The sequence below is a fragment of the Cariama cristata genome, unplaced genomic scaffold (genome assembly GCF_000690535.1).
Source record: "Cariama cristata isolate BGI_N322 unplaced genomic scaffold, ASM69053v1 scaffold31283, whole genome shotgun sequence".
Classification (NCBI taxonomy): Eukaryota; Metazoa; Chordata; class Aves; order Cariamiformes; family Cariamidae; genus Cariama; species Cariama cristata.
Window position 1 is genome coordinate 644 of NW_009609573.1, and position 17,791 is coordinate 18,434.

Below are 17,791 nucleotides of genomic sequence, written 5' to 3' on the forward strand. Positions count from 1 at the left end.
GTTGCATGGTAAAAGCAATGCAAATAACTTGGGGAAGTTTAGCGATAGTGTGTTGGACTTCTATTTTCACTTCTAAGTGATGCTATGCTATTTTAGGCCAGGCCAAACCTTGCCTTTTTTAAAAATTAGGTTTATTGCTATAGCTACATGGAAGTGTGTATGTGTTAACATTTGATTTTTTTGTATCTAATGTAAGTGACTGAAATAAACAATCCACACTTGATAGTCCCAGTGGGGGGACTGACATTTGGATTTGGCTCAAAATCTGCGGTTTTGACGCTTGTTATCCAACACCTCACTCAGAAAGGACAAAGCGCAGAGGGGATGTGCAGGGTAGAGCTACGTTTGCCACCTCCAACCTAATCCTCAACCTCACGCTGAAGTGCTCCTCGGAAGCACTCATTGCCATCGCTGCATCAGGTTTAGCTGACGGAGGGATCCGAAGAGGGGCATTATTATGCCACTTCGGTATCAGTTTAATTAAGAGCTTGCAAGGCGTCTCCAGAAGGGATCTTGTGCCACCAAACCTGTACAGCCCAGTGTGGCCGTGCCTGGGTTCCCCTCCACGCTGTACCACCCCTGCTGAGTGTGTGCGTGGGATACAAAACCAGCAAAGACTGGGACAAAGAGTATTTTACAGTGGGTAAGCCTGGAAACGTCCCTGTGGTCCAGCGGGCCAGGATCACACCCACTCGCTGCCTCTCTGCTGCACACTCCTAACCCGCACCATCACTCTTCTAGTCTGAGAAGAAGCCTTGACGATCGGAGAGCTGGGGGCGCGGGCTGAGGAGCGGGGAGTGGCTGTGCAGCCCCCTTCTCCCTCTGCCTCACCCCAGCCCGTGGCTCTGGGAAGCAGATGGTCCCTGCAGGGCCTGCAGCCCAGCGCCGGAGAGCTGCCACATGCCGTCATCTGCCCCGCTGCCTGCAAAACCACCGCACTCCCACTCCCATCAATCAGCACAGACCAGGTGCCTGGAAGCATCTCTTGCCAATCGCCTTTTATTACCTTTAAAAAGCCAAGAAACCCAGAACAAGACAAAAACTGAGACCGTGTGAACATCATGCAATGGATTCACTTTAAAGCAGGCTAGGGTGGGAAGACTAAAAGCCGTGTTAGAGTAGAAGTATCACCTCACCCGTGTCTGAAGGCCAGATCGGGTGGACTGTCACTGGTGGGGTTGGTGGTGACTGTTGTGAGTGATCAGGCCGATGCTGACGCAGGAAATGGAAACACACTCATGACAACATCCCAGGTAACCCCAGGTCTGACTCTGACCCAGCTGCAATTTCTTACGTAGTGATGACAGCCAGAAATACTCCTAACTCTTGTCATGGGTACTTTCTGCCTAGGCAACGTCTCTTTGGAAAGGAGCAGCAAAAAGAATACTGTTACAAGGGTTTTTTTAGTTATGTTACTTAGTGTGACTAGTACTCTGGTAGTCAATTAGTGGAGTGGGTGTTATCTGGCAGGAGTGAAGTTACCGCACTCTGCCCTTCAGTCTCACTCTGTCGTCTTCAAAATTCATAGCACAAACTAGAGTAATATTACCTTCTCGAAAGAATGTGTTTTAGAGAGTTTCAGCTACCATCGAAATAACTTTGCATCTTGTCCATCATGTGGATGTGTCAAAACACATGCCCTTATTTTCCTGAGGTATAGCCAACGTTTGAGTTCATTACATTTAATGGAGTAGGGTCACCCATAAAGGTATTCATAAGGTATTTTCTGAGTGGTTTTCACCTTCTCTTTGAAAAAATAAATTATATCAGCATGTTCACGAGGTACAAATGGTGCTGGCATTTCAGCTGTTATTATGTTATTAACTTTTTTAACCTAATAATTTTCAATCAACGGCAAGAAGCAATTTTCACTCACTCCAGTGACCAGAGTTGGAGATTCTGCAAAGCATTCTCGTGGGGTTCACCTTGACAGACACCTAATTCCCTCCCAGATCGAAACATTACCCCCGACACTCTCATTGCGGTTACCGAGAATTTCCATTTCTCCTTCGGTTAGGATTTAATTTAGAAGGCAAAGACTTCCTAAGCTATGGGAGAGTAAAGATAGATGGTATGGGAGAAGGCGGCTGATGAAATGTAGTTGACTCCGGATCTGAAATATTTTATCCCTCCTCAATGTAGGTTAAATTATTCTTCACCTTTCCCACATCCATAATTGTCGCTGATCTTGGACCAACTCAAAACCCTACTACTGAGTTCAGTAGACTCAAAATTGCCACTAGAACTGGAAAAAGAAAAAAAAAAAAGAAGAGATTTGTTAGTGTCCATATACAATATCCCAAGACTATACACAGCTATGAGATACAGCAAATTTAAGAAAGGCAATTTTTTTCTCATCACTGAGTATTTATTATATATAACAAATACATGAAAAAGAAAAAACTATATTGTGTGATATAAATAGTTTATTTACATTACAGAAAAACATCAAGACAATGTATACTATTTCAAATATATCCATACATAATCAAATATAGCTGTAGTACATGTTCTCATTGGTGTAGATTACCACAAATGCAAGGCAACATGTGTAGATCTTGTCTTAATCTTTTGTCTATAATACTGTATTTTGTAGTCCAAGCTCTCTGCAGTTATTTTTGCCATTGTGGAAACATGCGCTCTTTAAATTAACCTTGTCGATGCTCTTGTTGTGTTGTCTGAACTGTAGTGCCCTGTGTTTTGCTTCTGTCTGTGGATTCTGTTGCTCCTGGGACATTTCCTGGAAAAGAGAGTTGTGAGAATACACGGCTCTTAACAACACATCTGCTCGAAAGGTGTCACGGGCAGCAGGGGACGTGAGGGCGAGAGAGGCATCCTCTGGCCCTCAGCGCATTTCGTCTTCAATGAAATGAAATGGGCTGGCTACTGGCAACGGTACCACAACCCCCCCAACCCATATTGTAAACAAAAATACAGCACGGGAAACTTTAAGATTCCTGCTCCTTACTGGTGAGCAGCGGCCACTCTGCTGTGTTGCCACAGCCCCAACTGCACCGCATCTCGCATCTTTAAATAATGGATTTATTTTCAGCGAGGCGCAGGTGGAAGGTTTAGGACAGCCTCACACTCACCTGCTCGGTGTCCCAGGTCTGTGAAGTATTTACAAAGTGGATGCGGGGGCTGCCTTTCCGAGGAGCTAAGCGTCTGCAATCCCTATTAGTCTCCATGGAAATGCTCCATGCTCAGCTCATTACCAAGCAGCTACTTTACTTACGGGTGCCTGCACCGCGCTACACCCCTCACACGGCTGCTTGGTTTAGTGCGGAAAGCAACTGCACTGGAAAGACCAAAATCTTATTTTCCTTTGGATGGCTGCAAAAGCAAATCTCTCCTGCCTCAGGACCTCGCAGTGCTCCTCAGCACAGGCACATTTCAATCTTTTACCTGCAGCAGCGTCAGCTATGGGGAATGCTACAAAGCGTTTCCCCCTAATGGAAAGATAACAGTGTGTTTCTGGTTCCCTCCCATGGAAAGGCACCTTAGACAGAAAGCATGGAGAAGTTTAGCCCCAGGTGGAGGCCCCAGGAAGTTCTAAGCAGCTGAAAGCCAAGGGGGTTACGGCAGAAACTGTCGGGCAAGCAGAATCACAGCAGGGTGACCAACACCTACTAAAAATGCTCACACTTTTTTATGTGTGGTACCAGTAGGAAAATGGTGAGATACAGAAAAACAACCAGCAATAAAAACAGTCCTTTATCCAGGGTGATCTAGTTAACATTTTGCACAGGAGGAGGAGCAAGTGATTCCTAATTCGGCCATGCCTTTGGCCTCGTTCTTCAGCTGAAGCTCAGTATGAGTTTTTAGCCTGGGTGCGCCTCATTCTGCCCGCTGCGTGGGCAGCCACACAAGAAAGACTGAAACACCCTCTTGGAGTGGCATGACAGAAGGTCCCACCACACCCCAGACCATACTGGCACGGAAAACAATTCCCTTTGTATTGGGCTAACTTGCTTTTCTGTTACAGGAAGGCTTTCAGTGGCACCTTGTGAAACGCGATGGGTTATGCACTGGGGAGAGCCCACCCCCTCAGTGCAGTGACAGCTCAAAGCACTTGCCTTCAGCTCTGTGTCAAATAACTAACGGCAAAACAGAGTGAAATAAATTTTTACTGATCCCTTAATATCAAAAAGACCGTTTTTTTTCCCCCCTTGTTGAATGGAAGTGATGCTACAGTTTTTGTGACGCCAACTGAAAGGCTAAACAAGAGCATAAGGACTTAGAAGCATTTCAAAATGCTGAAATGCAATTATAGAAGTATCTAACAAAATACAGGTCAGATTGTCCTGACTTGCCTCACTTTTAAGCCAACGGGACCACCCCCTCATGAGAAACTGTATGGCTGTGCACTATATTTTGCCTCGTTCCTTTCTCGGAAGCAGTAAAGTAGGCTGCTATCATTACTCCAGGAAAAATAAGCCTGCATCTCCAGTGCTCGCGGAGGTCACGGCAAAGCTTTCATTATGAAACTAACACAGACTTTAGCTGGTTTGTGATTTCATGACAAACTCATTATTCACTGCGTGTTCCTAAAAAGGCGATCAAACTTTCTGAGTGAGTCAGGGAGCCGTTGTTAGCAAACACAGGGCTGATTCACTGAGCCGCGTGTCATGTGCACGCTGACAGCCTCCCAGCCCCGACTGTCCCCAAGCGGCCTCTCCTGCCCATTCAGCCGGAGATTGCACAGCAGGACCTCGCAGCGCTCCACAGGAGACAGCACCGGCACCTCGACACGCTGACAGACAGCACTGCTAAACCCTGCTGCGGCGTCCAGCAGCCACACCGTAAGACCAAGTGACCAGGGGTTCCCCCCGAGTCCCAGAGGATGAGGATTTAGACCAACGAGGCACAGCCTTGCTTTGCCCCAGCGCTCAGCCGTGCGAAGCAGCAGGGTTGGGGAACCGGGAGTGGGAAGCCACAGTGGGCAGGACCAGGCTGGTTTTGTAAGAAACGTGGAGGTACCAGGTGGCTGGGGGATGACCAGACAGTCAGCAATCCCAGGGGATGCAGCTGTGCATTCCCAGAGAACGGTGGATACCGACTGCTCCGGCTGGAAGCAAGGAGATGAGCATCTCACAGGCGCTTTCCCAAAACCAGCACTGACAGTATCTATACAGTAACTTAGTCCAAGGTCATGAGAAATCGATTCAAATGTAGGGATTACTCCAATTAAGATGATGAAAAAGCATCTTTTAACAAAAGATGCCCATGTTTTAATTGCATAATACACTATGCTACCAATTGATGGAAGCCCGGGAAGGCCCCAGGGCCAAGTACTGACACCATGACTGCTTAAATGCAATGCTATTGCATTTACAGGTAGGTTGTGTCTGAAGTGCATCTGGGTTTCCTAAGAGGGGCGTTGGCATTTAACCAGCTTTTTAGACTTAATCATCTGCTAAAATTGAGTGACAGCTTTTCCTTGGTCCTTAACTCTGTAATCAAAAGTTCTTTGTAGTGCTCTGTGTGTGGGATGCATTCATTTATGAACACAGCAGTTATATCAATGTAAACTAGGTACTGGAGCACAGGCTGCCTGCCCTCCCTCCACTGAAGCTTCCTCACAAGCCTGAGTTACTCACAATGTGATTCATAGCAGGTAAAACACACTATGCATTCATTTTTAATCAAGTTATTTCTTCACATAAATAAGCTGCTGTGACTAAACATTAGGGAAGCACTAAAAACACAAAGCTGTAAAGAAAACTGCTGAGAATCATTATGACACTAGGCCATACCTATATTATTTACCATCTTCCTTCACTTTTATCATTGCTTCTCTTTTGCCTTACCTCTAAGGTAAAAGTCCTTGGGCATAGGGACTGCGCCTCACTGCTCCACCTCCTTCCCTCCGTACCTCTTGGCCTCTGGTCCCCTACTCCTCCACGCCAGCCCCTTATTCCCACTGCTGGCACTAGCGATGAGTAGCCAGGCGGCCAACCTCATCAAGGAATTGAGCCGCTTAAAAACAAATCATCAGTTTTGTTGGTTGAATTTTCAGCTGAATCTGTCCCCTGAGCGGGTGTGTTGTGTGGCGACAGAAACACTAATGGTGGCACAAGAGCACCGGCAGGACCAAGTGCCCAGGAGCCAAGGGAAGGAGCGAGGGCAGACCACCCCTGTCAGCAGCACAGCTCATTTATTCCAATTAAAGTGTTTGTGCAACAATGGCCCTAAAAGTGCCCGGGAATTACTCAGAGCCTTCCGGCAATGGAGGACACCCCGTAGATTTGCACCACTGTACTGATAGGATTTTAAGAGCAACAACAGTAACAACAGCTAAAAGATTCATAACAGTAGTCTGATGTGTCTCAAATGCACGGTTTGGACACAGTGCACTGAACTAATTTGATAAATTAATTAGGTGAAGCCGCACTGAAATAAGTGGTGAAGAATTTGGCCACAGCGGCCTCTGAGTGAGTGAAGTTTCCCTTCTTTCTCTCAGGAACCTGGCAGGGTGGTTTTAGCACTTTCAAGAGTTCAGGGTGTGGAGTTCAGACCAGTACAGTCAGGTTCTCCAAAGCAGATGACTTCAAAAACTCAATTACTTATGCATAGGCTGCTACAATTCTCTCTTGTCATGTGGATTTCTCTTAGGCCACTTAAGAGCACACTTTTGCAGATGTATCTTGAATCATTATGCTGGGATGGAGGATGCGCTGCAGTAATTACATGCATGACAGAAAAAAGTCAAAAGATCATAGATTAACTTGGTTACAAAGTGTGTGGGAAAAGGTACCATCTATGTATGAAAAGTGTGACGGGTAATTTGCATTACAGCACCAGATCACTCTGAGCACACTGTCTTCATTCTTCAGTATAAAGTACCCTGCGTTACTGTGTCAAGGTGACAAAACTATAGAGTCACTTGACAAAATGATACAGAGCATTTGTTCCATTATCAGTTACGACACCATCTTCTTTTTCCTACTACACACTACATTTTCGGTTGTTTGAATTACTTCTGTGAATACCACCATAATCTACTGCCTCATTCGGCATTTACCGTTGAGTTGATGGACTCAGCTTGGCCAAAAAAGCAGCTACCTCTCATCAGATGGTTTTGGTTTATGCCTTTAGGCCAGAGAAGGATTTATGTGTGTGGAGGGGTGTTTGTGTCTTTTCCAGGAACAAATGCTACTTGTCTTCCAGCCAGGTTATGCCACATAGGGATTGAAATATATTAGAAATTTTATTTTCTACAGCGGTATGATACCTGGCTTTTATTTTTTTTTTTTTGTCTTTTAGAAAGTGATTTATTTCTAAAAGAGTGATTTATCAGTGTTGCTAGCTGAATTAATTTAACCTCGTGATTTCTGAGGATTTCAGATGAAGACATCTGAAGTTCAGAACTTACCCCAAGCCCTCCCAGAGACAGCAAGACAGTTCAGTGGGGAAGTACAGCGGCATGTGTAGCAGAGGAAGGATTGCACTTATCCCTCTTGTTCTGAACTACCCTGGGGCTATCGTTTCCATTCAAACAATCCTTTTCTCCTCATTAAAGAACAAATAAAGAAATCATATATGGCTTGGTGTGCCACCATCTAGTGAAGACCTTAAACATGTGCGGTACCTTTGAACGTGTATACAAGCCTAATGAAATCATTTAATCAACGGGACTGCAAACAGGCTTAAAAGTTTGTATGCTTTGCCTGATTAGGACTAAGGGAATGGGCCCTTGAGGAAACCAGATGGAGTTATGATTAGTTTTATTAAGTGTTGATCCAGCTGCTGTATTTATATTTGCCTTATTTATATGAACAATATTTGTCCAACCATCTGAATACAAAATAGGAAATTTCATTTGCTGTAGGCACCGTTGCTACCTAAGTTTGATTAAGATGGAAGTAAAAATTCAGTCATAATAATGAAGCAGCAGTGGCTGGCTGGACCAGACAATATCTTCTGTTTGTCGGTGAATTAGACAGCATTTGTTATCAGTAGCGTCATTGCAGAAATCTGTATAATCAGCGCATAAAGTAGGAAAACCAAAAGTCTTTTCTTTTTCTATTGCAAAGTACCAGAGATACTGACCTTGTAATACAGAGGACTACAACACAGATGATAGCAATCTGGATGGTTCCAATCACAGCTGCTATTAAGACATACTGAAATCGTACTGGACCCGGAACCACATATAAGACGCTGTAGTCCTTTTTTTCACAGTGTTGTCCAGTATAGCCGGCATCACATCTGAAACAAAAATTATTTTTTCCAGTTATATCTGCTGCTTTCAAAGGATGCTGAAAATAATTATATCTGAAAAAAAATCGGTGGCCTAAGCATAAGCTTATGTGTTTTTTCACAAGAAGGGCCACCCAGAGAGAGCACCAGTGCCTCTCGACCTCTCAGAGGGAAGACGTCAGGTCCTTAGCATCACCAAGGTCTGCGAGAGTGAACAACACCGTGATAGTGTCAGGAGGTGCCCAGGGGACTGGGACTTATCCAGCATCATTTGGAACTACTTCCATGTTGTGATGAGAATCCATTTAGTTCCTTGCACAACATATTTTAGATTTCTCCCTTTCTTTGCAGAGGTGGGGGAGGGTGAAAAGCCATCTAGTTGTGGCTCCTTATGCAGATTACCCCTAAGGAGGTGATAAGCAATCATCCAAGCTCCATGTGAAATGTGATTAGATGTTCCTGCAAGCGGATACATCATTTACATTTTGTCTGGTTGCTATAAAAAAACCCTCTGTTGATGCTGCAACCATCCACCCCAATGCCGCCTGCTGTGCTGCTCACCAGTTTCCATCCTGCAGCCTGATATCTCCCCTCTGTGATTTTGGGGAACAAACAGTGGTTTTCCCATTTTAGCTCTTGCCCTGTTTCCCCTAAAAAGCCCAAGCAAGAAGATGCAAAAATCCAGGTCAATGGCAGCAGCAACCATAAGAGACCGAGCCAGATTGCTTGGGCTCCTCTCAGAAGTGTTAGTGGCGTACTAACCCCGATGGGTTAAGCCTTGAGCTTCCACCCTTTACCTCTCCTGGATTTCCACAGCAGCCAGCAGCTTGAGGAAAGGACATTTTCCAGCTGAAGGTGGAACCTAAACTGCAGCTGCAAAGAGCAAAACGTGCCCTGGCTGTTTGTGGGAGCAGGGAGAAGTTGGCTTGAGGATCTGCCCTGGGGGCTAAGTCTGGTCCGTATCTTTGCTCTCCCAGTCCAATGTCCCAGGAAAATGGTGCTTCATGCATAATAGTCCTTTTCTTTGCCACCAGGCCACGGGTTGAACTTCAGAAGTAATATCCCCACCTCCGCAGGGAGGCATTTGCTGCAGAAACACGTGCTTTCACTATTACTCCTCGTCTCTGCCCTAACATCCTCCAAAGCCACCTCCTGCACGAAGGAGCCACCTTTGCCCCAGCTTGCTGCCCCACGAGCATCGCTTCTGCCACAGCGGGGACGTAGCCCTGGTGGCACTCCTCTCCTTCACACTGAGCAGGCTACCTCGTGGCTCTCTGAGCACTTTGTGAAGTGCTTTTTAAAATATATCTAAATATAACTGAAGGTTACTGAATGTTTTTACAATCAGTTAACATTGTGCGTAACTCAATACACTTTTGCCACATAAAATGGGGACTTTGTTGAATAATTTAAGTCTAATGGGTTTTGTAGCACAAAGGGCCATGGTTACCATTATTTTCAGTTTATCTAGATTAAGTGTTTTTGTAAGTCAATATTTTCACGTGTCCTTAGTAAGAGAAGGGTTACCTGCAAGAAGGTTCCAGCATGTTAGTGGAGTGCTCACACTTGCCATGCATGCAGAAGCCATTGTAATGCTCTGGACAAGGGATGTAGATCCCTCTCGCGCTTTCTTCCAGTTTATTTGCATTCTCTGTGAACACAGGCAAAGGCAACGTTAATCTGATAATGCATCTTAAGGTGAAATGATGGAAGGAACTCAACGTATAAAAGAAAGGAAAAATCAGAAGAACAAAATGTGAAAGATGTTCATGGGAAGCAAGAGGAAGGGTTTTGCACCTTGAAAGAGGAAGGCCGATGTAGATGTAAACCTTTGCAAGGTTTTCTGTCACTCTTTTGCATATCTAATCCCCGTAAAGCTATAGCAAATGAGACACCATAAAAATTAATTTGACTATTCAAAAACTAACTACAGCATAGCACATGAAAAATGCCTGATCATTTCTGTTATCCTCTATGGACTGTCTCCTCACACCCAGGCAAGGCTAGGAGGAAGACTCTGGACATTTGGATATAATATGCCATTACAATATATTTGGTCATTCAATATGACATATTCAGAAAGATAATTTTATGGCTGAAGTAGAGGAGCACGAGTTCAGAGTTGAAGTTTATCATCAGTGCTGCACACCTGTGCCCCAGAGCCCACTGGCCTCCTCCCCGTCCCACGGCATGGGTACCTTTAAACTAGTTTGACTTTTTGTGCCTACTTCTGCAGCTGTTAAATAGTCATTGAGACTGCAAATCCTGGAAAATATTTCCCTCCATGTAGCTAGGAAAACGGAGGCTTCATTTAGTTTTGAAACAGGTATGTGCTCAACATTTATATAATGGGCTGAAATGCAGAGTGTTACTTGCAATAAACTCACATGAATTTTGTAGGTCACTGAGGTGTTCATTAATCTGGGTAATTTTGGCAAATTCTTCCATTTAATCGATACTTATGGTATCTCAAATGGTAAAAATCCTTTCTTCTGTGATAGTATCATCTAACCACAATTAATTAAAAACAGAAGAAAAAAAATCTCATGATAGATGTCTGAGGAAGTGTAGTTTGCACACAAACAAGTTGAAGCATTTGTATCTTCCAAACGAAGTCCCCGAGCGTTATGAAATAATTGCAATTTGTGTTCTGCCTCCAAGCCAGCCGTGCCAGCAGTAGGTATGCTTAGGTGTTATCCCACCTTTGGGAAAAGTGTGTGTGGTAGATCCAAGATTCAGATTTTCATAATGAATTTCTCTCCTGTCACTGCTGTCCAAGGAGAGTTTTAAGAGTCTCTAACAACTTGCACTAATAAAGCTGGGTATATTGTCCTTATGTTAAAACAGGCAAGGACAAACTCCCAGCAAACGAGAATGACAGGGCAACCTCTACATCCCTGTACACAGCATTAACTTTTCTTTCATCGCTGGGGCTTTCAGGACATCTGCACTATGGACCATTACTGCATAGCTACACAGAGTTATCAGTCCACTAGCTCTTCATGTATGTTCCTTTTTCCACCTGGAAATCTTCCCAGAACAGAAAAAATGTGTGTGATGTGTGTCAGCTATCAATGGATTTGCCCAGTGCACACACATAGATCCTGATGTGCTCAGGACCTGCTGGACTCTATACCCATGTAGTGATCATCTACACACCATGCCTGATGGTTTCTGTGTGTGCTGGACCTCTGCCATGGTCCACATTCAAATACACTTCTGTCCAGGAAACTGCAGCAAGAAATAGGGGATCCTTATTAATACACATTTTTTCTCTTGTGGAAAATATTATGCCATTTCCTTCAAATCTTCCATTATCAAGAGGAAGTTTGCTTCCTTGCTGAAGAACAGGAGACTGCTCTGTGTGTGTTTGTGTATCTCTGATCCCTCCTTCTCAGGTACCAAGATATCTCTGCGATGTCCGTGTGCCACCACCAACCAGCGTGAGAATCCCTCCTCTCTCAGATGAGCCAGCAGTGTTGGTAAAACGGTAGGATACCATTTGGTTTCTATTTTTTAAAGGCATGCTTCAAGATGGTGAGGGAAATTGTTACTTTCAGGACAGACCAATCTGTTGGGACTTGAAAGGGGGACCAGGACCTCTCCCAGACTTGCAGATGCTCTTACTGTGTGTAGGCTGTAGGGCTGGTAAAAAAAGGAATGATTTTTCCTCCTCCTGCGATCATGTGGGTAGAAACTGTGTTTTCTTTAAAAAGGTCTCTAGCATACTTTAAAGTAAATCTGGGATTCTGCAGAGCTTGTAATTACACCTCTAAGTGTAATGTTATGATGGAAAAGGCTTTACTGAATCAAAAATGAGATGGCCCAAGCTTTGCTAGCCTTTCATAGGATAAACACTTCATATGGGGAACACTTGTCATCTGGTTTGGAAGAGACCACAAAACTTAGACACGAATTGTCTGTAGTCCCTCATTTTGACTGATAACTCCTCTAAAAGAGTTAGGGATTGAACATAAAGGCAGAGAGGGGGAAAAAACATATATTTAGTTTGATCTGTCATTTCGGTTGTTTGAAAGACAGACCACAATGAAGCATCATTTAGTTCAGACTAAGAAGTTCCCTTCTTCCTGCACATTTTGAATTCACCCAAAATATACTTCCCTGCCTCAAACCAGGTTATTTTTCTTATTACACAAAACATCTTTTCAGATTGAAAATAGAGACCCAAACACCAAGATATGCTTTAAAAGTTCCTTCATGTTAAAACTGACTGTTCTCATTTCTGAAGGATCCGAGCACTTTTCAGTAATCCAGCTGTCAATGAGATACTCTCATGAATGCACCACAGGGTTTACATCACTATGAAACAAGAATTATAAATCATTTCTAAAAAGAAAGGATATGAATAAAAAGCGTGTTTAAATTATGAATCAAATAAGAACTTTACAAATTAAAAAAAAAAAAAAAACCTAAATGAAATTAATGAAGACTTTCCCCCAATAATTTTGGATTATTTATATTCAGTACTAGAGGCAATCCGCACTAATCAGATTATAGTATCACTAAACTAAGGAGCCCCTCTACCACACCAACCTTAAGCCTACAGAGAACAAAGCGTAAATACAAAGACACCCACTTTTTTCCAAGGACAGCAGATCAGTACTCATAAAGCAATGACACAGACCAAATTCAAAGTTAGTCGGGTTTCAGTAATGTTAAATTCAGTAGTTCCTCTTCAAACATTACACTTGTTGCATTGCTATTGGCAACTATGCGTGAAAGTTTTATTTGCACCAAAATGAGAGATTTGTACCTTTTTGTGATGGTTAGAATTTGAGCCAGAAGCTGTAAAGCCTAAAGGTTAAAAATTGGACTGACTGGGTCAGTCTCTCCTGTATCTGGACAAAGTAATTCCTGCCACATTTCTCAAAATGCTTCTCCTTTTTATTTTAAAAAGAAACACACCCTCACCCTGCAGCCCAACTGTATTCAGAAATCTTATTCTTGAAGCATTTTTCTGATAGAAAACACCACTTTGATGAAGTCAACATCTTTTGCATTTCTGCAACATTTTTTGCATCTTTAGCCTAACATGACATTTCATATTGTTCACATCTTTTGTTAGTGCCAGAACATGACATGATAGCCTATCATATAAGATATACTAGTCAAAACAGATTATTTGTAAATGCATTGAGGCCAGATGCTACTTTGTGTAGACTGAAACAGTTTATCATCTTGCTTACTAGAGGAGTCTCCCAGTTGAACACTTGCTCTCCAACCTTTCTGTGGATGGCAGGGAGATGCCGAGATGGCGAGCTATTTTGCTGGGGTAAATTGGATCCTGAAAAGTTATCCAGTATGACTGACCACCCACTCAGTGATCTTGGTTTTCCTGATGGATTATCTTCTGGAATGTTAAATGAATGATTTAAAGCTATCTTGTCTAAATTGCTTAATATCTATGGTTGTTCCCATACTCTGTTAAGAAGAAGTGGAAGAATTATTTCAAATATATTTTGTATTCTTTTTATTTTAATTTCTGGTTTAGCTATATGCCTTTCCTTCAGTTTTTGGAAGCTGAAGGTGCACCATTAGGATTCTCAGGTAAATATTTCAGTGAAGGCTGAAATTCAAAAGCCGAAACAGTCTGCCCAGTTGCAGGACCTGAGTCTGCAAGTGATGAAAACAACACAGCCAGATTCTTCTCTGAGCAGCCCTCACCAGTCCCCAGCTCCCCTCTGAGCCAGCGTGGAGCTTCTGTCACCCAACTGAACATGTGGAGTAGCGCCGCTGACAAACGAATAAATCCATTAGTGCCCTTGATGAGGATTATATCAAGTGCTGCCTGGAGTGCCCAGAAAATTCTTTCCAGACATAAGTTCCTGCAATCCACTTTGGAGAAATTAGATAAAAATCTAGGCAAAAATAGGATTCTTACGTCCAAAAATTGACTGCCAGGCACTTAACAATCAGTTTTGCAGGGCTGAAAATTCTGTCATTCTTTATGTTTCAATCAGTGAGACTTTCTAGGTGACTCCAGGCAAGTAAAGTAGAGGGCTACAGCCTGTAAATTCTCATGTTAGCATTTTCACTGTTGTACAGTGCGTAATGTTGGAGCTTATGGAAATAATAACTGATAGGTTATGCCCATATGAGAAAATATTGGCTGATGTACGGTGTTAATACCTAGTGTACAGTCATCACTGGTCCAAGGGAAGTCCTGAAAACACATATATGTACCTATATTTCATCAAATATGGGATGAGATGATGAATGATGTGCAGCAGAAGCTATTTTGACACCTATCTCATTGGAAACAGTGGTTAAGGAGAATTGACTTACATAATAATTTAATCTTTTAATACTGCTGAGGTCAGTCAAAATTGCAGCCAAAAGCTCTTGCTGATATTGAGGTAGTGACCCCTTACACATCACATTATCAGAGGATTTATGAAGGGGGAAAGGGATTCTTGGGTCAAATGTACATCCTTAACCTTCTCAACCTCTTTTGGAAGTGTGTGCACTCCACTCCTTTTGCCTCCTTGGCAGCTCTCCCAGAGATACGCTGCAGAGCATAGCATTGGGAACTGACTTAACAAAGCTCTTCTGCTCTGCGTGATAGAGACTTGGTGCGCAATTCTTATTTGAAATCAAAATACAGGCCCAGAGAGTATCAACCTGTGGAGCAAAGGTAGAGGATGCCCTGAGTTTTGCGGAAGAGCTTCAGTGATTGACTAGGGCTGGGAATCTGAATCCTGTGGATGTGCTGAGGGACAGTTTATGTTACTTATCTGCAGTCTTCACAGAGTCAGCAACTGCTGCTCTTTTGGGGTGGAAGGGAGCTTCCTCAGCCCAGGAATGTTTGCAGGAACTGTTCGAAGGTCCCTCTGCAAAGTCAGGAGGAACGGGGTGGTAACTGCGTTGCTCCCTCCAAAGGCGCAGAATCGCTTTAGCAGGTTTTCTGGTACTTTCCCTCCTCTCTAATAGCATCTAACAGGAATCGAGGTCCCACAGTAACTTATAAGGATGAAGTCCTTCGGCAGGCTTCCTACTCACTTGTAATGAAGAACTGTGATGATAAATCCCAGGTCAGACCCAGCACTGATGAGAGAAAAGATTTCTCCTGAGTCTTTGCTCAACAGTTCCAGACACCCTGCCCTTGACAAATCTGCTGGCAGCCATGCTGCTGTCCACCAACACAGCCACACCTCACCATTAACAGCTGCTCAGATCTGACCTATTAATTTTCTTGGCACAGTATGTTCTCTTCTTTTAAAACCTTGCTCTTGATCTTACGAATATAGAGTGTCTCTCCACAATGAAGAAAATGTGTGCAAGCAACTCGGCTGAAAATCACTGTTTGGGTGGGCGTTGGAGTGAAAATTCAGAAGGAAGTGCTTGCTGCCGCTCAAGAGGGAGCTCACCAGCCCACTCTCCCTGAGAGCTCGTGGAAAGTGAGACACCAAATGTCAGCTGAAAACGTCTGGCACCACTATGCTGCAGCCCTAGCCTAAATTCATCCTGCAGCCGCTCCAAGTACAAACTTCCAGCTAGTCTTTCTACAGAAACTGCGCAAAAAATACCCTCCCCATATTAGCTACTTCACCAAGAGGAAAAAAAGAAATGGAACTTTGTGAATTAAATTCCATTCATTTCTTTTCTCAGGCACAAAATGGGCTTGCTCAACACAGTAATTTATTAATTTTAAATGTCCCTATGCAAATGAGTTCCCTGCAATAAAATAGCATCCACTTTCCTTTTTAAAAATAATCTAGTGCTTTTTATATTTGAGATGATGGCAAGATGTCCTAGTGCACTTGGAAAAAAAAAATATTGTGCTCTGTCTTTTGCAGCAATGTATAGTAATTATTCAGCCTGCTGCCATAATTAATAATAGAAACCAATGAATTAAGACACTAATAATCCCCAGATGTTCAAACGGAGAACAAAATACTTTCAGCTTGTCAGCATATATATGTGGGCTAGGCTATACATGTTAAAGCTATCTCTGAACTTTTGAATTAGAGAAGCACTTTTATTTCAGCATCTGTGAACATATCTTCCTTATTTGAGAAGACTGCTTGAAATTAGGCAACTTGTTAATAATTTTCCTGCATATAACAAGACCATTTGTCTACTCAAAGCTAAATGTAACCTTTTTTTTTACCCTCATTTGTTTTTTCAGTGGCCATAGTCCACCTGTATTCACGGGCTAGGCACAGAAGCCTTACCTAAAGACTGTACAGACCCCTCGCAGCCTAGGCTCCCACACAAACGAGTAGGTGCTACCAAGTAGCTACTGCAATACAAGGTGCCATCCAACCCCAAAACAGCACAGCGATACAAGGACACACCAGCAACCATTGCTCACACACCTGAACAGGAACACCCAGCAATATTAGCCAAGCTGAAAGAAAGAAGAAAAAACCACCATGTGGGCTGATGTGCTGCTCCAAACCAGCATTTTCTCCATGTTCAGGTGCTCACATCAGAAACAACTCCTTGCTGGGGTGACCGTTTCATTCAGGGAAGCAGGCTGTTGTCTCACCTTGTCTGACCTCCTCTGCTTCCCCACCACCACATTTCATCCACTTACCCCTATCGAGGCCGTCAGTAAAAGCAGCGGTCACTGCTGTTTAAAGCAGATGCTGCACAAGCACCTCCACACTTGATTTGAGGACATCAAGAGATGACGGACTGACCTCTTCCTTCAGCAGCTTCACGGAGTGGTTCATCGCTGCCTGTGAACGGCACCTGTCTGCTTCCCAGTCCAGTAGACTGCAAAGGTCTTCAGCTCTCCATGTCATCTCTGTGTTAGCTGTCACCATGTCGTCTCTCAATACTTTTGTGGATAAATGACACGGACGGAGCTCTTTAAGACCACCGCTGTGGTGGCTGGTCTTGAGGCCTGCAATCATTGCTACGGATGCGATTTAACGATGCAGGGCTGTATTGTGGATTTATCAAAGCCCTGGGTAAAGAGTCCCTTACAGTTTGTGCTTCCTTCTTTTGTGCCAGGATTGAATAAATCTGCGTTAACCCCATTCCTAGAATAGATTAAATCCCTCTTTGTGCTAACTCAGCTAGCTTTTGTTTTTGGCACACTGCTGACGTTCCCTTCGCTGGGATCCCCCTGTCTGAGAGACGATGCCGGCCCCGTGGGAGCAGCTTCCTCCTCCTTCAGAAACCAGCCACGTAAAGGAATAAAGTCATAGTTTTTCTCCTTGCCTGTGATCTGCTTAGGCAGCTCATGGCAGAGCCCTTAGAGGATGAGTTAACCTTATTATTATTGTAATTCTGTGTTGAAAAACAGTTGGTGTCAGTTTAGAGATTTGTGAGGTTCCCTCCAATTAGGCTGCGTGCCTGAAGGCAGAGGGGTGAATGCTGTATCCATCACACGTGGCATGGCATGAGCAAAGCGGGTGTCACCCCTCTGGGAGAAATTCCTCCTAACGGCTTGGCCGATGGCTTGCCTTCCCTCCCATCCACCTATCCTCGAGGTACTCATTAGTGCCAACGCTAGAGGCAGTCAAAAATGGACAGTGGGAACCAGAGTATAGTTTCTCTTTATGTCTTTCTCTCTGAAAACGTAGGCCTGAGAGTTGCAATTTACTCTTTAATACCA

At 43.7% G+C, this 17,791-nt stretch overlaps 1 protein-coding gene across 1 annotated transcript in view; it reads right to left on the minus strand.

Annotated features, from left to right (window-relative positions):
• Nucleotides 1-1,606: 1,606 nt before the first annotated feature.
• Nucleotides 1,607-17,791, minus strand: part of LOC104159623 (tomoregulin-2-like) — a 70,049-nt gene continuing 53,864 nt past the window's right edge. The window contains exons 5-8 of the mRNA XM_009697579.1: nt 9,730-9,853; nt 8,053-8,211; nt 2,654-2,740; nt 1,607-2,245 (exon numbers count right to left, since the gene is read on the minus strand). Coding sequence (XP_009695881.1) covers nt 2,149-2,245; nt 2,654-2,740; nt 8,053-8,211; nt 9,730-9,853 — 467 coding nt within the window. The 3' untranslated portion in view covers nt 1,607-2,148. The remainder of the gene's footprint in view (nt 2,246-2,653; nt 2,741-8,052; nt 8,212-9,729; nt 9,854-17,791) is intronic.